This window comes from Lemur catta, chromosome 4 (genome assembly GCF_020740605.2).
Source record: "Lemur catta isolate mLemCat1 chromosome 4, mLemCat1.pri, whole genome shotgun sequence".
Lineage (NCBI taxonomy): Eukaryota > Metazoa > Chordata > Mammalia > Primates > Lemuridae > Lemur > Lemur catta.
Window position 1 is genome coordinate 73,051,425 of NC_059131.1, and position 24,737 is coordinate 73,076,161.

Genomic DNA, 24,737 nt, shown 5'->3' on the forward strand with positions numbered 1-24,737 from the left:
GTCTCTTGTGTGAATTCAGGCCTCAATCCTCCAAAATCCCTCCCTCGCCTCCCCCCTCCCCATTTTTATTTATTTCTTCATTAGAGAAATTAACTTACTGTGTCCTAAACTACTTATCTGTGTGTCAATTAGCAAAGGGGTCTTTGTAAACAAGGACTATCTATGTCTTTTCCTCCTCATTTTACAGTTCCTAATACAGTGGCTGACAGGTAGGAGGTATTAAATAAGATATGTTATACCCTTATTTTTATTTTTATTTTTTTTACCAACCTCTAACTCTGTTGCAACTTCTCCAGAACTCCCATTGCAACGTCCTGGTGGTCTTGGTATGCTTTTTTTGGCTGGATGTTTTCTCGGGAGGGGACATAACCAGTCTCTACACAAGTTACCGCCACTTACTGAGCACGTGTCCGTGGTGGGAGCTCTACGCTGCCGCCCTAATGGTGTGATTTCAGGAGGCCTTTATTCACCCAAACATTTCCCTCATGGGCCCATAGCCAGTCCCTCACATCCTATTTTCCTTGTACCAGTGCAGTGTAAAGGGGATGTATCCATGAGGTCTCCCCAGTCAAGCTCTGCTTGGTGGGACTCTGTTAACTGGATTCTGCCTCGAGTAGGACTTGGAAGGCAGAGGGTTGGGAGACCAAGAAGGAAGTGGCCCTGGGGGAGGTGAAGGGCACCAAAGGTCACCAGGAGGTTGCAGGGGCCACTGACACAGTATTGAGCATCTGGCACTGTCACCTGGTGCAGCCCTGTGTCAGTACCTTGGGTGCTTGGCTCTCTTCTCTTCTGTGTGGGCTGCTACCCCCAATTATATTTTATAATTTGATGGTTTTGGGGGTCAGAGACTCTGGTATAGTGCTTCATACAGTGCTGAGCATATAGGAGCTGCTTCAAAAAGTTGTTTAGGGACAGACTAAACCTACTTGAAATGATGACACTTGTTCTAGAATGACATTCTGTAAAGTGCTGATAATGTAAAATTGGTAGAATGGGACATTAACTACTTTTACAGAATACAAACCCTCAAATTCAATACTTTACCAGTATAATACACAGTCAGTGTACTTGAGGGCAGGTCCAACTGATGAATTACCTCTTGTGGCCTGGTTCTCTTAGTGACTTATGTGCCCCTAAACAAGGGAATCGTTTAAATGAGTTCTAGCTACTTTCGGTATGAAGCTAGGGAGCTTGGGCACAAGAGAAAGTTCTATGGTTCAGGAAAGGAAAAGAGGAGGTAGGTTAGGTGACAGAGAGACAAACCTAGGGTTAAGATGATGCTGCAAAGTTAGCAAGTGACTTTCCTGAAAGTATTTCATGCAGCAGATGAGGCTGGTCACCATCTTATCCTTTTTCTCACCAAAAGTTTTCAATTAAAATTTGAAATTCTGGGCTGGGCATGGTGGCTCACAACTGTAATGCTAGCACTTTGGGAGGCTGAGGCAGGAGGATCGCTTGAGCACAGGAGTTGGAGGTTGTAGTGAGCTAGGATGATGCCACTGCATTCTAGCTGGGGCGACAGAGCAAGACTCTGTCTCAAAAAAAAAAAAAAAAATTGAAACTCTGATTTTTATCAAAGAAATCAATGTTAGGGTTGCCAGATAAAATAGAAGAAGCCCAGTTAAATTTAAATTTCAGATAAACAATGAATAATTTTTTAGTATAAATGTGTTCCAAATATTGCATGGGACTTATACTAAAAAATTACTTGTTGTTTATCTGAAATTCAAATTTAAACCGGGCTTCCTGTATTTTTATTTGCTAAATCTGGCAGCACTAGCCAGTGAGGTCTAGGATTCACTTCAGAGAAACTCACATTATAGGTCACATCCATAGAAATACCTTTAAAGAGAAATAGCCCTTAATTCTCTCTCTCTCTCTCTCTCTCTCACACACACACACACCCCATAGATCACAAAATGCAGGTAATAATTCTTCCTTTAATATGATTCATGCTACTTTGATGAGCTTCAGGTCAAACTCAGACTTGCAGTTAAAGGCCCCATTGGCTAGTTTTATCTATGTAACAATAGAGGCCTCATATATGATAATGATCTTGGGTTTCGCCTGAAGCCTCAGAAGCCGTGTCTCTTGAGGTATTTGGCTCGGGCAAGGACATCATTGCAGAAGTCACAGCTCAGGTCCTCGCTGCTTCTGACATAGCCAGCACCCCCACTATAGGCACAGAGTCCACCTGAAATGCACGTGATAGATTAATGCTGTAACCGGCTTCATAAATAAGAAAGTGGGTTGTTTTTTTTTTTTAATAGTGTTTTCAGTTCCCTCATATTTCCAGTGAGTTTTCAGTGTTCATCTTGTGGCTAGGGCTGGCTGCTCTAAGTGGTCTTGACAGTGAGTTTTATCTCAAGTCTGGTAGCTTAGCAACTACAGTTTCAAAGTAGGCAGAATATAGAGAGCTCTCAGTAAGATTTGATGACCAAAACTTTGTAACTGTGTTGTACTAACGCATTCCTTTGAGTTTCTTTCCCAGAAACAGCGGAACCTCCTTGCAACCAGGAGATAATTACACCACCTGTTTGTCAAGAAGACAAAATAAGCCACACCCCACCACAGATGGTGCCCAAGGACACGCTGAGCCTGTGCATAAGGCTGAAAGAATGACCAATATTAACCCCTAGCTCATTATAACACTAAAATCCCCACCCTGGGAAGGACTTATCTGCCATTTTTTGATCATGGGATGTATGTACTAGCATGGTTTCTCACTGCGCTTGCGTTCCCTGCACTCCATCCCAAACACGTAATGATGCTCGCTCCCCAGTGCAGTGTTCATTTTGCCTCCAGAAAAACCTCCTGACCCTGTTGATCGGGGAGGCGGATTTGAGGCAGTCCATACCTCCCACTCCCAGTTGACGTGTCCCGTTGTGATAAATCCTTTCTTCCTTGACAATCCTGGTCTCAGTAACCGGCTTTCTGTGCAGTGAGCAATAGTGAATCCCCTGTGTGGGTTCCTTAACAGTGCTGGCCTAGCAGCCCTTCACTGCTACAGGGTATTCCGCAGTTAACTTTGATTCTCTTTCCTAACTGCCTATCAGGAGGCAACTGTGGTTTTGGGGAATCTGGTGCAACATATTACACGCGTCCCTATTAATTCCGTGCTGTGAAACGGCTGACCCACGCGTTTTTACACGTACCTCTCAGGTGCTGGTCAGGGGTCCAGGTTGGAAACTCCCTCTGGATTTCTTTGATTCTAGTAGTAAGAATCTCAGTCTTCTGGGAAACCTGGGACTCACTAATCCAGGATGTGGGTGCAGACAAGCCAGCGTCCTAGAGAGGGTGAGGCAGAGGGAGAGCCGGTCAACAAGGTGGGAGGGTGACTCAGCTGCACGGCTCAGTGCTGCTCCTTAGTTTCCCTTGTCTTTTTCTCCTTCCACCTCTGGTGGAACCAATGGGGATTCAGCTCCCTGGGGATTAGGATTAAATGGTAAAACTACTTACATCTGTCAGGATGGCTATTGTCAAAACCACGAAAGACAAGTGCTATGCTTTGAATATTCATCTCCTCCAATGTGGCAGTACTGAGAGTTGCGGCCTCTAAGAGGTGACTGGGTCATGAGTGCTCTGCCCTCGTGAATGGATTAATCCATTCATGGATTAACGGATTAATGGGTCATCACAGGAGTGGGACTGGTGGCTTTATAAGAAGAGGAAGAGAGACTTGAGCTAGCACGCTTAGCCCGCTTGGCATGGGATGCCCTGTGCCACCTTGGGACTCTGCAGAGAGTCCCCACCAACAAGAAGGCTCTCACCAGATGTGCCCCCTCAACCTTGGAGTTCCCAGACTCCAGAACTGTAAGAAATAAATTCTATTTCTTATAAATCACCCAATTTCAGGTATTCTGTTATAAGCAACAGAAAACAGACAAAGGGTGTTGTTGAGGATGTAGAGAAATTGGAATCCTTGTGCACTGTTGCTGGGAATGCAATATGGTGCAGCCACCATGAAAAACAGCATGGTGTTTTTTCAAAAAGTTAAAAGTAGAACTACCATATGATCCAGAATCTCTCTCCTGGGTATATATCCAAAAGAATTGAAATCAGTATCTCAAAGAGATATCTCTCACATTCCCATGTTCGTTTAAGAGCTGCTCACAGTAGCCAAGGAGTGAAGACATCCTAAATGTCCATGACAGATGAATGAATAAAGAAAATATAGTGCATATGTACCATGGAATATTATTCTACCTTTAAAAAGAAGGAAATCCTACAGTATACAACGACATAGATCAACCTTGAGGACATTATGTAAGTGAAATAAACCAGTCACAGAAAGATGAATACTGCATGATTCTGCTTACATGGAGGTATCTAAAATAGCCAAATTCATAGAAGCAAAGAACAGAATGGTAGTTGCCAGGGGCTGGGGGGATGGGGAAACGGGGAGTTGCTAAACAATGTGTATAAAATGTCAGTCATGCAGGATGAGTAAGTTCTAGAGATCTGATGTGCCCATAGCTAGCAACACTGTATTGTACACTTAAAAATCTGATGAAATGATAGATCTCATGTTAAGTGTTCTTACCAAAGGAAAAAAAAAACAGTAAAGTTACAAGTTTTGGGCTATGGAAAGGGCAAGCAGACATATTACTGTTGCTTCAACATCAGGGTGAGAGGTCGAGTTAATGGCTGAGTTAGTGTAGATACCAGTCTGATGCCCTCCTTTAATGCCACAAATGCAGACCCTCCAAACAGGCCAGGAAGGAGTTTTCTGTCTGTATTTATAATTCTCCTTCCAGATGATCTGAATGTCTAAAGGGACATCTAACTTTTCACATATATATATATCATCCCACACTTAATTAATTAACCTTTCTTATACACCTTTGATTACCACTTCCATGTGGATTTCACCATATTTGGGAGAATTGTCTGAATCTGGAGAATTCTTATTTCATCTTCAAAGGAGATGGACTCATCCTTATTCTCAAAATCAGATTTTACAAAGGAGGCAGAACAGGGCAGCAGAAATGATGCCAGCTCCAACATCACAAGACACTATTCTTGGTCCCAGTCCTGCACCATCCAGCTGCATGTGATTTTGCAGCAGTGACTCCCTCCTTATTCATCTATCTTCTCCCTCATTGAGGATGGATTACATGCCCCCCCCAACACTATCTGGTCAGATTATTAGATGGGTCCCCAAATCCAAATAAGATAAAGCATTTGAAAGTACTTTTAAAAAGCATTATACAAGCATTATAAAGCATAATACAAAGTTGTCAGGAGAAGCAAATTTAAAGAGATCACTGAGAAATACATTTTCCTAAAACCTTAAAAAATGACTGCAATACTCAGGTTTCTCAGCAACAACAGTGTGAGATGCAATGGAAAAAAATTGAGCCTCAGTCTCAGCCTTGCCATCACTGATTCTCCAGGGCAGAGTTAATCCAACAGTGGGGTTAAGGACCAGTTCCCTGGAAGTCTCTATCTGACAAGTGATGCCACACAGATTTTATGCAAGAATAAAACTTGATCTTGAGAACTAAGAATTAGGTAGGAAAAAGACAAGAGAAAAGGAATTTAACATTTGTTGAGAACCTACCAGATACTAGGTATTTTTTCACATTATTTTATTGAAACTTATGAATTATGAATTATAAGAATAGCATTTTATAGGTGGGGAAAATGAGGCACCGTGAAATTAAATGATTTATTCAAAATCATTGAATAAATCAATGGCTACAAAATAACTGAGCAAAGATTTAATCTGTGATCTTTCTCCTGGACCCATGCCTTATTGGAAATCCACAATATGGTACCCTGGTTGATATGGCTCAAAATGAAGCAGAAATGTTGCCACTCATTTTTCTGAGGCAGAATTGTGACTCTCACAACTCCAGAGAGCTTCATTCACTCTGTGTGCAATGGAGCTATGCCATCATTTCCCCCACACCAACCCCCCCAAAAAAAAGAAAAAAAAAAGAAATAGTAAAGGTGCCTCCTTGGAGTTGTGCCTTACAGCAGAATGGCCACGTCATGTTAACTGATGGAGAGTTACCTGTACCACCCTAATCCTATCACCCATGTTGCCCATGTTGACCAGAACGTTGCCACCCTGAGACTCCCTGGACAAGACACCAGCAATCACTGCAGGATCCACGCAGTACTTTTGGCCAGCAGTTCACATCACGGATTGATATTTCAGTAGGTATGGCATGTCTATTTCAGCCAGCCTTTCGGAAGCACGAACTCCTAAAGCAAACAGAGAAGGAAGGATAGAGCCCTGTGTGACTTATGCTGAAACAGGAGCTCAAGGAGAGAGACAAAGTATACTTCAAGGATCTGGGTAGTGGTCTAGGACTGAGAATCCCAAATTTTGGTCTTAAAACTCTAGTGGCCATTCCCTGACCTGAGATTAGAACTCTCCTCCTGTGAGCTTGAGTTAGCGTCCCCTCAGGCAGGCATCCTCTGTGGCCACCGGTGCCCCTCAGCGGCGCTCTCAGAGGCTGCTCTGGCCCACCCAGGACAATTCCGTGGGCACAGGCACCATTGGTCCCATCCTAAGCACTCCAGACAAGGTTGCCCAATAAAACGTGTCTGCCCATTGGCTACAACAGGCACATGATGTGAAGGAGAAATTCTCCCAACCCCTGTAAGTCCTTGAATAGTTTCTCTTGATGGGTCTGTTTACAATTGCCCACCTTTCCAATCTTAAATGACACTAAAAAAAAACCATGTGAATTTAAACCTTTATGAAACAATAAGACTACTGAGCAAAATGAAAACCAATACTAATTTACCTGGCTAGCTTTACTTTCTAAGCATTTTTATTGTTTAAAAAGCACTCTTATCCACATTATATTGATCAGAGTTTACCACAAGTCCTGACAAGGCTTTGGACTCCACATCCAAAGTTCTTTCCACCACCAGTTGCATGGGGCTTGTGGGGAACAGTGGGAACCCAGAGGCTATGTTGAGAGGGCAGGAGTGGGTAAGGGGATATAACTACCACAGTAGTTCAGACCACGGCGTCTTCCGGTCCCACAAGATGCCCCGGGGGTGACCAAGGTTCGGATGTTTCCGTAGCATCCCCAATCGCTGCTTTCAGATGTGTCTGTAAGTTGAGAAAAGTTCAGCCTAAGGCACGGAACTAGAACAATTCTCATCATTCTTCTTCCATGAATGAAATGATATAAATAAAAATAACTGTAATAAAATCAATAACAACATGAACTTCACTCTGCAACTGAAACTCTTTTGAAATTTAAAATTAACACTATGCTAAGAAATTATCACAGAAACCACTTTGATACTAAATTGTCATTTCCTATCCTGCAGAAGAGAGGAACTATTGGAGCAATTATACCCTTTGCAAGTCTCTGGGTTGTTCTGGAACAAATCAGAGATTATCCGTTCCCTATAAAGTAGTTCTCATCTTACATCTTACATAAACTCTCAGCACTTCTCGCTCAAATACTCCTAACTCATTTAGGAGATGTTTATGTTTGCTCTGGAGAAACACATATAAAGCCAGGCCCAAAGTAAAGGAACTGCTTGTAAACTGGGACTTACAGTTGGCTTCTCTTTCTCTCAGGGGCACTTCTAGGTGGGGGCCTAAGGCTGCAAAGAGGGGTACACATGCAGTGAGGCATGGGACCAGCTCTTAACATGGGGGTTCCCTCTTACCTCCTCCCTTTCTCTCTTCGTCCTCTCCACCGGCCTCTGTCATCCTACTTGTCACTGAAGGGAAAGAGTGGTTTTAAACTCTATTGGGATTTCACAAAGGCCACTGACGAGAAGGTCCTTCCTTCTCTTGACACCAGGAGGTGGGCGCATGAGAGCCAGTAACAAGACACCTGCAGGGGGCAGGAGCTTAGTCCTTGTGAGGATCATCTCACTATTATGAGCCCGAGAATTTCTCATAGATTACTCTTTTCAATTTACTTTATTCTTTGACTAAAGTTCATTGCATCATCAAACCTTAATGATTCATCAAACCTTAACGATCTTTGGAAATATATCTCTTGCATATTGTCATGTGTTCTGTATGCTTACATAAATGCATTTTAAGGTTTTATTTTCTTCCTCAGACCTTCATGGGGTTGACATCTGAAGAAACATAGTATTTTGGCATAAATACTTCTACTTTTCAAAGTTGTGAGGAGTAATCTGAGAGAAATGTGGAAACAAAAAGACCTGGTCTTTTACGAGTATACCAAAAATTGAACAAGCCAACCAATTATCTTTATGATTGGTGACAAATACCCTTAATATTGCGGTTGGTTGTGTCACTAATGGCTTCCTGCCTTGTGTACTTCTTCCTAACCACATCATAGGGTCCTCCAAGATCTTTCTATTCCCAATGCTTAGCATTTGTAGAAATTTTTAAGTATTTGTTGAATGAATGGATCAATCAATAAATGAATGAATATAAAAACCCCATCTGAGAACTGTTTTTAATTTAGAGCCAGGAAAAGTTTAGCTTCTCCTGAGAAACTGTGTTTCCTGCTTTTATTTATCAAAAACCAAGCACTTTTCCCTTTCGCTCCAGCGGTAATGAACCTTAGGACCAAAGCTGAAATTCAATCACAGCAACTATGTCAGTCTCAGTGGTTAGCTTAGTCACATCTCCTTAATTCCCTTGATACTGCTTTCGTTTTCTATTTGAATTACATTAATATTTTTATGGCAACCACCTCAATTCTTCTATGGAAATATATAGATTATAAATAAATTCAATGAATTTAGTATTTTTGTGGTAGACAATGAGCAGTTGTCAATAGTGTATATCTGAAGTCTGATCTTAAGCAACACTGTTTTAAGCCCACCCCACATTCTGGAGACCCCATCCTATCTTTTGTGGAGCATCTGGGGAGAGGCTGCTTATCAGTGGCTGTTCCTAACTCAGGGATTTATTGGAAAGCTCAGGAGAAGAATAATGTTTTCTGCTGCAGTTGCAAGTATGAGAAGTACCGCTATGTTGCTATGCTTATCCTTCCCCCTCCAAGGTCACTTAGAAGAATGCACCACGCTCACCAGTCAGGGCAAGGAGGCCCAGAAGCAGCCACAATGCAGACATGTCAATGACCTGGCCCTGCGGCTCCTGAAACATTTTTAAAATAAAAATTAGCTTGAATTGCGAAAATGTCAATTCTCATCATAATGGTATATGATGTTTCTATGGAAGTGGGAGATGAAAGGAGCAAGCCTCCTTATATCTGAGCTAAGAAAGCAAATGATCTGAATCATAGTGAAAAAAGCAAAAGTAGGACAAGAGCTCCATCCATCTTTTCAATTAACTTAAAAACGATGAATGAGATTTCTACTCAACCCACAGGGACTCAACATACCGTCAAGTCACTGGATACTAATTATTTCAAGAAGCCAAGATACTTTGATTCTCAACACCAAGAAATAGAGTGGCCTGACTCCAGACCCTGAAAAGCAAATTTTTAATGCATGTGCCTTATCCCAAGAGCCTAGGCCTTCATTTTCAAAGGCTAATATGAAAAGGAGAATTTTGTATTTAGTTCTCTGAATTTGGGTTCTTTTTTCTTCAGGTTAGAAGAAAGGCCATACTTTCCTCAGTGCCTTGGAACATATACTGATTTTTGCTTTGGATGGAGGAAGGGGTTAGAAGATATTTCCCACTGGAGAGAGGCTAATTCCAGCAGCAAAGACAAATCTCCAAGAAGCTGGGCCATGCAGGGGTCCCAGGATTGAACTCATGAGGTGCACATGGATCTAAAGAAGGGACACCCAGCCACCATCGAGCCCCTGCCCACTCACTCAGTCTTTTTCTCATCCCAACCATTCTTTAACCGCCTTACACAAGTGCAGACAACCCTGGTTCTCCCACTAGCTACTAAACCATTGCATAGATGCCCCCAGAATAGTTTGTAGTTGACCCCAGGGAATGCTAGAGTTGCCGGCTCCCTACCCCCAGAGCACCTCCCACCACCCCTCCCACTGCAGGTTATTTCCTGTTACCACCCTTGGTCAGCTGAGCCTGGAGACCTGTCATTTTGAATTATTTTTCTCACTACATGTAGGAGCGTGCATGTAAATGTGGTATTTAGCCCTTTCATGATGCTTTTCTCATCTCTCTCATTTTAAGGTTATTCTTATGCACTGTTTCTTCTAAACACCCAGGAACAGATTATGTCTCAACATGGAGAGGCTTTAAGGAAGTCATCTGAATTCTGTCTTCTTAAGCTGTGGGGGCGTATGGCCTTCAGATGTGGCCATGCTTTTTGTTTTGCTTCCCTATAACATTGAGGTGGTCTATCTGATTTTGCTTAATTGAACAGAAAATGTCATGCTCAGTCCCAACACTAGAAAGGTACAGGAACTTGGAATCTTAGGTGGGTCTGCAGGAACTTTCAGATTTAATCACCCAACAGGAAATCATTTATTCAGGACCCCTGAGCTTCCAGCACTGAAGGAGAGAGGATAGTCAATCCCAGGAAGAAAGAACAGAGAAAGAATTGCTTAGGAACAGGAAGAGCTCATGGTCTCTTGAAAATGTATTTTTATAGAGGATTCTAACTGGCTTTATGGAAAGACCCTTCAGAAAAAAAAATACCACTCACATTCAAGCTAAACCCAGGGTATTTCAGTCTTTTTTGCTGCCTTTCCAGGAAAGAAAAATACTTCTTCTTGGAAACCCAAGTGGAAGGACTTAGCTTTTATTGCAACGTGAAAGCTGTCTTATTTTCCAAGCATGGAACTAAATATCTGTGTTGAGAAGGCACTTCAATGAAAAGAGTCTATGTAAATACATGTGCCACTTGCTTAGGAACACAGAGCTACTTTCTGGTTGCCCCTGAGGCTAAGTCTTCAAAGTAATTTTTTTTAACTAAGGGAAGAGCAAGAAGTGACAATGGACTTCTTATACGGATGGACAGTGTCCTTCATTTATAAACAACATGTTGAACCAACCCAACTCCATGCCCAAATTAATGGGTGCAGAAAAGTACTATGTTTAGAAGGGATTGTTGAGGCATAACTGGGATGTGCTCAAGGAGTGTCCATCGGTTGACTGTGACTCATTTGTTAATATGCCTGTGTCTCCCTGCACCTGAAAACATTATGAAGATGTCAGGCCGAGACAGCACAATGGTCACGATACCAAGCATGATATCTGCGTGGCATCTCTCTTCTCCCTTCCTGGAGAGCAAAACAGTAACAAATGGCAAGAGGTTGTCCACAAGCTGGAGCAACAGGCCTGCCAGGCACACTGGAAACTGATGACCAGAGCATCCCTCATGGACCACTGGTGGCTTTGATCAGGACATCTTCCTCTACCCACCGCCTCTCCACTGAGTACTTTGTAATTCCGAAGCCTTGCTCAGGTTTGTAAGGCACAGACCATTTCTTCCAGTTCAACAAGTTTTCTGGAGAAGGCAGAAACAAATGTCTTTGGTCTTATAGTTCTCTCACTATAGAATTCTGATTGCTTTTCCAGGAATGCTTTGGATTTTTTTTTTTTTTTTTTTTTGAGACAGAGTCTTACTCTGTTGCCTGGACTAGAGTGCTGTGGCATCAGCCTAGCTCACAGCAACCTCAAACTCCTGGGCTTAAGCGATCCTCCTGCCTCAGCCTCCCAAGTAGCTGGGACGATAGGCATGTGCCACCAGACCCGGCTAATTTTTTCTCCATATATTTTTAGTTGTCCAGCTAATTTCTTTCTATTTTTTTAGTAGAGACGGGGTCTCACTTTTGCTCAGGCTGGTCTCTAACTCCTGAGCTCAAATGATCCTCCCACCTCAGCCTCCCAGAGTGCTAGGGTTACAGGCATGAGCCACCGTGCCTGGCCTGGATCTTTACCTTAACCTTGAACAATAGCATCACAGGTCCTTGGGGCCCTCCAACCAGCCCAGAAATGAGATGTATTAACACCCTGATGTGCTGAGAGATGAAGGTGGCCCTGCCTCATTGCGGTCGCCCATCTAGTGCTGGGAGAATTGAGAACTGCTCTATGCATCTGCGTTAGGCTGTGTTCACATCTCCTGCTCTAAGCTGTGTTCTCACCCTTGTTTTGTCACTGACATGTCTCTGCATCTGCCTGCTCACTGTGGGCTGACAGGCCTTTCCAGTGGCATCACACCTTCCTCATACTCCTCTTGCTGTCCCCTCTTTCCCCTCCCTCCACAGACACACACACACAAACACACATACACACATATAGGCACACATGCACACACACGAACACACGTACACAAAAGGCAACACCCCAGCCCATTACCTCATAGATTGCTATGTACCAACAGGCCTTAAATTAAAATAATAATAGCAATGACAATCACAAATTTAAAATGCTTCTGCCACTCGGATTATGTTTTCTTGAGAAAAATCTAACTTTTTAGAGCAAAAATATAAGACAGCAATATGATGGCTCTTTTTAAACTGTCACTTTGTGCAGAGTTGCACTTTCATATGATCTGTGAAAATATATACTTTCTGAATTTGGATTGTGAGTGATGATTACCAGAATGGAAGGGCTGAGAAAGTTTGAGCATTTCTCTTCCCTCCCTCCAGACAAATCTTGTCCTTGCTGGGAGAGACTGTGACCTGGAGAGGAGGGCCTTCTCTCAGCGCATCCTCTGGGCTGCTTTCCTCACTTTTTGCATTTGAGTTTCTTGGAGTTGAGAACCTCAGGAAGGCTCTTCTCCTCATGGTGGGAATTTTCCCAGGAATGTCCCTTTCTGAACAAAGATCAAATCTAAGAGACCTTGGCCTCTCTGTTCCATCCATAGACTCACAAAGCTTGTCTGTCCTTTTATTCTGTTAGCCAAGACTGTTAGATGTGTTGGTCTTGTTCTTTCAAAGTTTCCTGAGAAAATAAGACTCTGTTATAAAACCATCAGTTAAGATGTGTGGGTTAGTATAACACTGGCAAGACTGAGCCAGGAGGGCAGAGAAGAGATTTATCATCTGGAAAAATACCAACAAAATCCTTGGCTTTGAATTAACAAAAAAGACATCCCATTTGACCTATTACAGCTACAGTTAAATGCACACACATTTCTGTTCTCCCATTCTTTGTTTTGCACATGCTCATAAATCTAAAAGTAACCACACACTAGCATTAAAAGAAATCTAAATTTTGATAAGTATTGTAATGAATAGGAAAAAAATCATTCTATATATTTTTTAAACTTGGATTTTCCTTGCAAAGTCCTTAAATTTCATCTGACTCCAGCCTTTCTTGTTTACTTGGCAGCAGAGAAACAATCGTTACCAGTTGATCCCCATACAGTGGTTTCTCTCCCTAAATAAGCCTGAGCGTAAGTTCCACATGTGTGTTTTACACTCACCTGTCTTCAGTTAGCTCTTGTCCTTAGAAGTAGTGAGCCCACAGTGCTTTATATAGAGTCCCTGTCCTGCTTCCTCTTTTTAAAACTGTTGACCTCATCTTACTATGAAGAGATTTACGGCATATCTCATAAATTATAGTAATAATCATAATAATTACCAATACTTTGAACTTATATAGGGCCTTTTATTCAAGAATGTCCTGGCATTTTGAACACATTAACCAATTATTTTCTTACCACATCTTAGAGGGCAGAGCCTAGATGTAGGTTCACTTTTACATTTTCAGGTCCAACACTTGTTTTCGTTCACACCAGCTGGGAATGCAGGTTAGGTAAGAAAGAAATCAAGGAAGGAAAGAATGGAGACAGGGATATGAGAAAGAGAAAGAAAAGAAACAAGGGACCGGGAGCCATGGCGCATACCTGTCATCCTAGCATTCGGGGAGGCTGAGGTGGGAGGTTTGCTTGAGGGTGGGAGTTCGACAGCAGCCTGAACAACAAAGTGACACCCTGTCTCTACCAGGAGTTGGAGGTTGCAGTGAGCTATGATGCCACCTACTACACTCTAGCCAGAGTAAGAGTGAAAGCTTATCTCAAAAAAAAAGAAAAAAAAAAAAAAAAGAAAAGAAAAGAAAAGAAAAAAAAGAAACAAAGAAAGAAAGAGAAAAGAAACAGAAGAAAGGAAGGAATTAATTGAATTTGGAATGTCAGAAACCCCTTCTTCTTGGTCTGTATTTCAGGTAAACAGAGCTTCTAGACCAGGGGTTGGCAGCTTTTTCTTACCGGGACAGATAAACTTTTGGGTCATGTGGTCTTTGTCATAATTATTCACCTCTGCGATTGTAGCACAAAGGCAGTCATAGATGATATGTTAATAAATGGCCATGGCTGTGTTCCTATAAAACTTTATTTGTAAAACAGGTTGCCAGCCCCTGTTCCAAACTACTAACAGATACCAAATCCACATATTCTTAGCTCAGCAATTTGGGGAGAGATGATCAGATGGATAATGCTATTTTACAGACATCCAGTCCCTACAGTGTGTTCCTAAATGTCTACATCAATAAATATTTTGAGAGAATTCATAGGAAGTTTTCAGGAAAGACTTTTTGTCCCAAGTTGTGGAAGGGATGAGCTTCATGACTGAAAGAGGGAGTCCCTCCATCACCATGCCCTGTGCTCCAGCTCAACTGAGTGGCTTGATTTCCCCAAACACAGCACCATCCTTTGCACTATGCCTTCCTGCAGGCTCTTCCCTTTTGATCGAACCCTTCAGGGACAAGGGCTGTGTCTCATTTGCTTATATGACCCCAGAACCCAACACACATCCTAGCACATATTAGACACTCAATAAAACACATGGAATAAGTGGCTCGCTTATTGGCTAACTGGTTTGTAGTCTGTCTCCTCTGCATCCCTGCCTTCTCTCCCTCCCCCCTCCATAATGAGAGTATAAGCTCCAAGAGAGCAGTGAATTTGGCCACTGCATTTATGACTGAGTCTTCAGTGCCCAGATAAGACTCTGGCACATTGTAGGTGGTCAGTAAATATTTGTTGAGTCAGTCAATGAATGAAGAATTCCTATAACCTCATCCAGCAAGGTTCAGATTAGGTCCCTAACACTGGGTCCCAGGTTTGGCTCACGTTCCTGGTGTTACACGCTACCCTGTGGATATTTCTACCATAGCACCTATGGCACTTTGGTTTGTTGTTGTCTTTAAAGCTTGTCTTGACTGGGGCTTTTTTCCTGTATCCCCTAAATGGCACATATGGGGGATTCGATACATGTTTATGGAAGAATAAATGAATGGATTAAAGGGTATTTATGATCTTTGGGGAAATCACTGACACCACCACCCAGCTCACACTTTGGGGATTGGGATCTTGTTGTTCTCTGCCTGTGGCTGAGATGCTGAAGCCACAAGGCAGGGCACTGTGAGCAAGGGTGCAGACTGGGACACCCAGGGAGTTCTCCAACTTTAATTTGAGAGGAGACTATGAGAATGGCAAGCTCCTCTCTGTTGTTGGCAGAATTGGGGTTAAAAAGTAGAGACCTAATGTACCCCAATAAAAACCATATCCTGATCCCTAAATGAAACTCTTTATTTTGTCCACCAAGCTTTAGCACACACTAATAATTAAAATGTACTACAGTGTGGGGAAATTTGGGGATGCCCTGGCCCCATCTACAAAAGTGCCCCATCATCAGCATTGGGGCCACGTTAGCATCCTGGAACATTCTCCCTGGTCAGCAGCCAGCATGTTGCCTGGCAACAGCTCCACAAAAACGATGCCTGCCTGTGTCCTCAGGCTTGCTCAGTCCTCAGCCAGCCCCTATACGGACAACCTTCCTTTTAAAGACCTGCTGTACACTCAAATATTTCCATCCCAGACAAAGGGAAGATCCCAGACAATCAGTGGGGAAGTGGAGGAGGAATTAAAAAGAAAGCTTGCTGCACCCCCACTGGGGGAGATGAAAGAGAAACAGCTCAAGATGTTCCTGGCCGAGACCTCAGGGCCAGGAGGACAGTGACTGCCCCCACCCCAAGCCTGTGTTACTTCCCAAACATAGGATTCTCTACTCAGTTTGAGTTTGTGTATCGAATGAATTCGCTCTTCTAACTCTCACCTTAAGTCTGGGTTTTGCATGGTACCTGTCCAAAGGAACACAAATTAGTCACCAAAAGCCCCCAAAACAAACACAGAGCTTTATAGAAAATTACCTTTAGGGGTACCAAAAAGAGAACAATTCCACACATCACGAAACCAAACTTCCTAAAAATCCTCTTTGTTCATCCCTTCAAAGTTTCAGAAAGTGCCTGCTCCTACTATTTCCCCTCTGAAATGTCTCCTAAACAGCACCCTCCTCCCCACTCTTCTCTCCTCCTGGCACCTATTGGCATTTTCTATTACTCCAGTGATGTAATAAATACCACAAGAAAAGATTCTGCTACATACAGGTCGAAAGCATTTATTAAGCATATCAGGATCTTTTTCAAATGCCATATCTTCAACTCCACATTTAATTGTCTGAGTTGGAAGGACTGGGTTAGACTGATGTCACAATTTCTTTTCCCGTTGGTGCTGCACCTGGAGGCATTTGGCTCTTAAGTTCTGGGCAGTCCCTTTTAGGCAGGTGCTTCCTGGACTCCTGCTTCTTCAGTCTCCTGCCCCACCTTCCAACCACCCCCAGTCCTGAGGGAGCTACCGTCTTTGGTTGCCATCCAGGTTTCTGAGAAATGGCTTCTCATGGACCCTGCCTCTCTGTGATGACTTCCAACTCCTCACCTGCTGCACCTGGGTCCCCCAACCCTAAAAATCCTAGTAGCCTAAGGGGCTTTCTCCATACAGACTCCTGGATACTCTGCATAAAAAATGTCAGTCAGATTTATGTTTTTAAAAGGGTCCTCAGGGAAATTTGGATTTTGAGACAGACGAGAAGGCCTACCATTTTTCCTCCTTTTCTGGCGAAGTAATAAAATATCTCTTTCCTTCCTCTCCTACTAAAAAAAAAAAAAAAAAAAAAGTGTCCTCTGTCTGCTGATTGGATGGGGGGGGGGTGCCAGAGAGGCCTTTAGGAGACTTTATGGAAGATCAGATGAGAGATACAGGTGGACTAGGGCAATGGTTAAGAGAGAGTAGAACTCACCAGATGTTGGCATCATGCTTCTGGACTTCTCAGCCTCCAGAACTGTGAGCCAAATAAACTTCCATTGTGCATAAATTAAAAAGAAAAAAGAGAGACATAGTAGACATATTGTAGATCTATTTTAGAAGTAGAGTTGACTGGACTTAGTGTGGGACTAGATGCCAAGGATGAGGGAAAAGGAAAAGGCATAAATGCCTGGGAGGATGGTGCGGAGTCTGAAACACTGAAGACAGAGCAGATTTATGAAAGAAGATTAAGAATTAAGTTTTAGACATTGGAATTTTGCAGCATGATTCTTCCTAAGAATTACCACCCATCTTTAATCCTCTCGCAATACAGGCAAGTGCCATGAGAGCAGCCTTGTCTTATCATGACCCTGCCTCCATAGCCACAGTCTCTTGGACCATGGATGGGAAAATGACCTGAGCTGGGCTAAGAGACAGCACGGAACCAAGAGAGGGCTGTGACTGTCTCTTTACAAATTGCTGAAATGACCACATATGGATTTGGTATCTGTTGGTAGTCTACACCAAGGGCCAGCAACCTGTAGCCCAAGGACCCACTACCTGTTTTGTAAATAAAGTTTTATTGGAACATGGCCACGGCCATTCATTCATTTACTTATTGTCTGTGATCGCTTTTGTGTTCTAATTGCAGATGTCAGTAGTTGCGATAGAGAGACCCACATAGCCCTCAAGCCTATCTGTGCCTTTAAGAAAAATTTGTCAATCCCAGGTCTAGAATCTCCATTTGGTTTGAGGAGTTTTAAAAAGGCAGCTAGAGGTCAGGTGCAGTGGTTCACGCCTGTAATCCTAGCAGTCTGGAAGGCCAAGGCTGGATCACTTGAGGTCAGGAGTTCGAGACCAGCCTGAGCAAGAGTGAGACCCTGTCTCTACTAAAATAGAGAAATTAGCCAGATGTGGTGGTGCCCGCCTGTAGTCCCAGCTACTCAGGAGGCTGAAGCAGGAGGATCGCTTGAATCCAGGAGTTTGAGGTTGCTGTGAGCTAGGCTGATGCCACGACACTCTAGCCTGGGCAACAGAGCGAGACTCTGTCTCAAAAAAAAAAAAAAAAAAAAGCAGCTACAGAACAAAATGAAGTAGCTGCACACCAGGAAGAAGGAGCAAGTATTGAATCTGAAACCAAAGTTTCAAATGGCTTTGAGGCTCAACCATATTCCTGCCCTCAAGTTCAATTGAGATACCCCAGTTTTCTCATATTAAATTCTTCTTTTTATTTAAACTAGTTTGAGTTGGGATAATGTTATTTGCAACCAAAGGGCACTATTATTTAACTTATTCACTCATTCATCTATCCCTCATTCATTCATTCAAAAGTTTCATGGACAGCTTACTGTATTAGGCATGATGGTGGGGACAGGTAATACAATGGCATATGGGACAGCCATGGCCCCTGGCCTCATGAGGCTTATATTCTAATATAATGAGTTAGGTTTCAGGGGCCTGTGAGACAGCCAAGTAAAGATGTCACAATAGTAGTTGCAGCTCTGAAATGAGGTCTGGGTTGAAGCGTATAAAGTTGGGAGTCGTGGCTCTATTGTGAGATTTAAAGACAGGGAAATAGAATGCATTGCCAAGGGAAAAGGTGTCAAGTGAGAATTGAAGTGTGCCCATGACAAATCCCTGAGGAGTTTCAATATTTAGGTGTTGGGAAGAGAAAAAAGAGCCAGTAAAGGAGACTGAATAAAAGAAGTTCTGGAGGAGGAGAAAACCCAGTAGAATATATCATGGAAGCCATGCTAAGAGATAGTCTCAAGGAGTAAGTGGTATGCTTGTCAAATGCTGTCAAGAAGAGATAATTAGCCTGAAAAGAGATCATTGTATTTAGCTAGGTAGAAGTCACTCTGGTGCCATGCCAGAACAATTCTGGTACAGGTGTGTCAGGATTTGTTTTGTTGCAAGTAACTAAAAACTTGACTCAAACTGACTTAAGCAATAAACAAGATTTATTAACTCACGTAACAGGAAGCTCAGGGGTAGGGTGAGTTTCAGGGATGGTTTGATTCAGCGGTTCAACAATGTCATCAGGCACCTGGGATCCTTTTGTCTCTACACTTTGCTTTCTTTGATTTTCCTTTGTTTATTTGTTTCATTTTTGGGTTTTTTTGAGACAGGGTCTTGCTCTGCTGCCCAGGCTGGAGTGCAGTCGCCTCATCACAGCTCACTGCAACCTTGAACTTCTGGACTCAAGGGATCCTCCTGCCTCAGACTCCCAAGTAGTTGGGACTACAGGCAGGCACCACCATGTCCAGCCCTGCACTCTGCTTTCTTCAATGGCAGCTTCATCTTATGGCTCCCCCCATCCCCACCTGCCACCAGAGATGACTGCCAACAACTCCCACAGTTCATACTCCTCATTCAAATTTGAGGGAGAGAGGGGTGATCACTTTAGCAACTCTCAGAAAAGTGAGAAAGCTTCTTTCCTCAAAACAACCAGCAAACATTGCTTCATGTCTTATGGGCTCCAATCGAGCGATGTATCTATTCCTTATTGGTTATAAAGAACTGATATGACTGTAACTAGGGTTAGCAAAGTCCTGTGTTTAGAGCTGAGACAAGCCCAGAGTCCAAGATGGAGTCAGATCCTTCCAAAGCACCTACACTGTTTCAGGCGTAGAAAAAATCTAATGAAAATTAGGTTAGTTGCAAAAGGAAGAAGAATGGATGCCAAAGAGGCAACGACAATGAACACAACAGAGGCACAGGAGCCAGATGGCAGAAGATTAAATAGCAAATGGGGGTGAGGTAGTGGGAGACAACTCTTTTAAGAAGTGTGAGTGTGAAGATGGGTAGAGAGATAAGCTGCTAACTGGATGGAGATGTAGAGGAAAAGGAGGGGGTTTTATTATTTATGTTTACAGGAGGAGGTGCTAGAGCATCTGTGAACAGTAATAGGGAGGGCGGTGGTGTCCAGCAGAGGAAGAGGTTGAAAATTCATCAAGGGAAGAAGAAACGGAGCAAAGTCCCCATGGAAGATGAGATGGGGGGAGGGGTTGTTCTTGAGTGTGTGTGAGGGCTTGGCTTTTACTGGGAAAGGAGGAAGAGTGACTGGGAAATGTGAGGGATCTGGGTGGGCAAGGTCATCTTTATGAGCCTTTCCTTGGCTTTTAAAATGGGGATGATGCTCTTACTTCACAGGCAAGATGTGGGGATTAAGGCAGATAATGTTTATAAATGATTCAATGATATGTTTTAGCTTTCTTCAGACCTTCCTTCTTTCCTTTCCAACCCCAATCAACTCTACCAACTCATTTTCACCAGTGATAAACATCTGGTTAGTGTTGAACTGTCTTTTGGGGCCGTGGGACCTAGTAACACGAAAAGAAAGGGAAAGGGCAGAGGTGAGAGGGAGAAAGGACTGATGTAAGTTTACATTTGCAAAGTTTTTTTCATCCAGTAGTCTCCAAGCTCCTCACCAAAGAATATTCAGTAAAGCCCTGGTGGAGCTATTCCAGGTTGCAATTAAACAAATCCTGCTGACAAAAATATTGGCTACTTGGAACACAACTATATCAGCAGCGTTCTCTTCCCAGACAAAGGGAGGACCAAGACGTCATTATTCCTCAGTCATTTTTGACAGCCTTACTAGGTCATGGGTAGTTCTGGCCACAGATTCAAGGAGGCAGGCAAATGGAAGGCAATCAGAAAAGGGGAACTAAGAATGAGCCATTCATGCTGGCTTTGGACACTACCGATTTGCTATGTTTTGTTGTGGAAATCACTGAACTTCTTGCATAACTTTTCTTTTGGTGGAACAAGAAAAAAATAAAAAATAAAACAAACAAAACCAGACTTTCTTCCTACTTAGCTCACTGGAATGGGCTAAACTGTTTTCAACCAAGAGTGTTTGGAAATATGGCATTTTTGAGTTGTCACTGTTCTGGAGTGTGCTGCTGGCATTCTGCACCCCCTGGAGAGATGCTGTTGACTGTGTTTAGTAGCAAGCTTTGGTTGTGCTAGTCTTTCGAGTTCTGCAATATCGCACATATTGGAGTCCAGGAATGGTCCTGGTGGCATTTTACAAGAGGCGATTGGATGGGGCAGATGTTGTGGTGTGGTCTGCTAACATCTCCTGGGGAAAACCTTTTGTCTTCTTGCCCTTCCCCAAGGCTGTTCCTAGGGTGCAGTGTTCTAGCTCATAGCACGAACCCAGTAGACACTGAGTGTGGCATACACTTATGTAGCAGGCAGACTCAGGAGGGCTACCCTGTTTCTGTACCTTGGAAAGACCTTGTTAGTGTTTTTCTGGAAGGAACTGATCTGATCTGATGTGCACCTATAGAACCTTTGTAGTCATTTGAAGAGACCCTTTAGTCATATTATATAAACTGTATCCTTGCCCCTCACCATAGATGAGTCAAAACGTCAGGAACAATAAAATCTACAATATTTTTTCCACGCCTTGAGCACAGAATCTATGGATTATTTTATTCTATCTCTTTTCACACTGTCTGATGCCATCTTCAGAAACAAGTCTACATGCAGTCAAGCATTCTCATTGCCAAAGACCACATTTTAGATTTAATGAGGGTCGATAAAGGAGGGCTGCGATGCAGTTTCAGCATCCGAAAGGTCCGACTACTTAAAACTGTCAGATGAAAAGGGCGCATGTCTAAAGTTACTGCTAGCTGCTGCGAAAGCAATTCAAAATTTGGCTGTTCCCGTGAATGTTCCTAGAAGAGAAGCAGATTGGTCCCTCCCGCCCTGGAAAACCTGTCAGCCCGCGGTTCAGAGCAGGTGGACTTGTTCTCAATAGTCAAATAGTTCATTGAGAGGTTCTACCAGGTTTGTTTGTTTCTTCTGGGGGGAGGGAAACCCCTCTACTCTTCATTTCTACTTTTCATCGTTGACTAGGCACATCCTTAAATTGTGCAAATTCCCTCGTGTATTAAGAGCAATGACTAATACCAATTTACAAATGTGTGAGGACTGACATAAATTTAGACGTGTAAATACACATCTTTCATTGGCTTTCCTTTTATACCTGGTAAAATCTCCAAGAGAAATACTTTTCAGTTGTCAAAAACCCTAAATTAGAAATTAGGAGTTTGACCCCGCCCCCGGCCTGGAGCTGCCCGACTGAGGGCGAGCGGCTCTCTCCGGCCGGCCGCGCGAGGGCTGCCGGGTAGGCGCTGGGGGCGCGCGAGGGCTGCCGGGTAGGCGCTGGGGGAGCGCGAGGGGCCGAGCATCCCTCTCGCCCCGCCGTGACCCCCCGCCGCCTCCAGGGCCCCACGCGGTAAGTGCGACTTCCTCCACAGGGTCGGGGAGGGGCCACCACGGGCCGGCCCGCGCGACGAGGGCCGCTCCTCGCCCCCACGCGACCCACGCAGCGCGCGAGGCGCGAGGATTGGGCGCCTCCGGGAGGCGGCTGCCAGACCCCCTTGGCCGGAGGGGGTGGGCCGAGCGGGGCCTCCCCGAGCTGCTCTTGGGGCTCGACCCCGTCCGGGCGGCCCTCGAGTTGCTCAAAGTTTTGGACGCGGCGTTGCTGGCCTGCGGGTGAGGAGAGGACTGCAGTTCACAATCATTGCTGCTTTCTCAGACTGTTCCTACTAATAAAACAAACTGGAAACCAAAAAAAGAAAAGAAAAAAAAAAAACACCTTAAATTACATGGACCTGAAACTACCTTTGCTGGAAAAACTGGAGAAAGGCTACAAATGAGGGCTACCCTTTCTTTCTTTCTTTCCTTCTTTCCTTCTTTCTTTCTTTTCTTTCCTTTCTTTTCTTTCTTTCTTTTCTTTCTTTCTTTCTCTCTCTCTCTCTCTCTTTCTTTCTTCCCTTTCCTTCTCTCTCTCTTTCTCCTTTCCTTTCCCTTTCCTCTCTTTCTCTCTCTCTCTTTCTTTTCTTTCTTTCTTTGTTCTTTTCTTCCTTTCCTTTCTTACTTCCTTTCCTTTTCTCTTTCTCTCATTCTCTCTCTCTTTCTTCCTTTCCTTTTTTTTTTTTTTTTTTTTAGACAGAGTCTCATTCTGTTGCCCGGGCTAGAGTGCCGTGGCATCAGCCTAGCTCACAGCAACCTCAAACTCCTGGGCTCAAGCAATCCTCCTGCCTCAGCCTCCCGGGTAGCTGGGACTATAGGCACGTGCCCCCATGCCCGGCTAATTTTTTTCTATATATTTTTAGTTGTCCAGCTAATTTCTTTCTATTTTTTTTTTTTTTTAGTAGAGACGGGGTCTCGCTCTTGCTCAGGCTGGTCTCGAACTTCTGAGCTCAAACAATCCACCTGCCTCGGCCTTCCAAAGTGCTAGGATTACAGGCGTGAGCCACCGCACCCTTTCCTTTCCTTTCTTTTCTTCTTCCTTTTCTTCCTTCTTTCTTCCTTTTCTTGTTTCTTTATGAATGACAAGGTCTCACTCTGTCACCCAGGCTGGAGTAAGTAGCATCATCATAGCTCACTGTAACCTTGAATTCCCTGGTTTAAGGGATCCTCTTCCCCTAGCCTCCTGAGTAGCTGGGACTACAGGTGCACACCAATGCCCAGCTAATTTTTAAATTTTTTGTAAAGATGTGGTCTCAGTATGTTGCCAAGGCTGGTCTTGAACTCATGGTCTCAATCCTCCTGCCTTGGCTCCCCAAAGTGCTGGGATTATGATGTGAGCCACCACACCTGGCCATGGCCCTTTAATTTGTTTTAGATTTCTTCTAGTTTACATGCAGAAAAAGACTAATTGGGTATTTGAATTATGAATCTGATATAGATGTGTATATTTTCAATTTGTATTTGAATGGTGACTTTTCTCCAATAAGTGTGAAATAAAATATCAACCCTATATATTTGTGACAACAAAACATAATATAAAAACAAGGCAAATAATGATTTTGGGCATAGGCAGGTCCAGGAAGCAAGTAACAGCCTTATCCCTTCCAAAATAGTTCTGTCTGTCCATGCAATAAATGTTTATTTAGAACCTACAATATGCTAGGCACTGGGCCATATGTCAGGAATAAAAAGTTGAATAAGATACAGAAGAAACACACTTTTAGGTAGTGAGTGGGTATTTACTGACATTTTCCCACTTTATGTTGGGCTAAGGGGCTAAATTGCTGGAGCCAACATCAAACCCTTCATGTACAGATCATAAAACTTGATAGAATCCACCAGCCAGCCAGCCAGCCACAAACTGATGAGGTAACACTAAGTAAAGTTCTTTCTTGTCCACAGGCATGGAAGTGTGGGCCATATCCAGGAACCAATAAAACTATCTTAGATGCTGTGACTCATGCAGTTTGTCTAAAATACCTCCAATGTGGGAACCTGCCCAAGGGATTGCTAGTCACACCTCACAGTTGTGGATTACTTCCCAGATTATAAAGCACTTTCCTGTATGCTATTAACACCTCTATGACGTATATAGGGCAGGCATAATGATTACCCATATTTTACAGGTGAGGAAACTGTGATATTTAATAATGAAATCACTTATCCAAGTTACCAGACCAGCAAGGGGCAATGGTTGGGTAAGGTAGACTTGTTTACCTTCAATTGTGTGTCCTGTAACTCTCCAGAGAACATAGAGCATGCCCCTTAAATTTAGTGGGATCTCTGGGGAGTACTATAATTTGGGAACCAGTAGCAATCAAGGCCACAAAACGCTGGTCATTATATGGGGACCATTGGCCCACCATGGTTGTATAGGGGTGGTTGTCCTTAAGTAGTGCCTGGGATCCCAAGGGTCTGCCATATACCTAACGAGGACAGGGAGTTTGCTGTTGCCTCAGGATGGAGCAGTGGGTCCCACACCCTGGGCATTGCATTTGGGAGAGAAGGAGATGGGATGCTCTGTGTATCCTC

The 24,737-nt window shown here is 43.4% G+C and overlaps 1 protein-coding gene and 1 long non-coding RNA gene across 4 annotated transcripts in view; one reads left to right on the forward strand and one right to left on the reverse strand.

The window, feature by feature from the left end:
- Positions 1-2,043: 2,043 nt before the first annotated feature.
- LYG1 (lysozyme g1) lies at positions 2,044-9,040 on the reverse strand. Its single transcript, XM_045550223.1, is given in 5 exon segments — positions 2,044-2,194; positions 3,156-3,288; positions 6,020-6,213; positions 6,971-7,075; positions 8,998-9,040. Coding segments are annotated over 5 exon segments (594 nt in total). The 3' UTR covers positions 2,044-2,075.
- A 13,057-nt stretch (positions 9,041-22,097) lies between these two features.
- Positions 22,098-24,737, forward strand: part of LOC123637247 — a 34,903-nt gene continuing 32,263 nt past the window's right edge. For 2 of the 3 annotated variants that reach the window (XR_006734777.1, XR_006734776.1), the window contains exon 1: positions 22,098-22,185. This is a non-coding gene — a long non-coding RNA (uncharacterized LOC123637247). Of the gene's footprint in view, positions 22,186-24,697; positions 24,730-24,737 lie in introns of those variants that run through there. The other variant, XR_006734778.1, reaches the window with a different exon arrangement.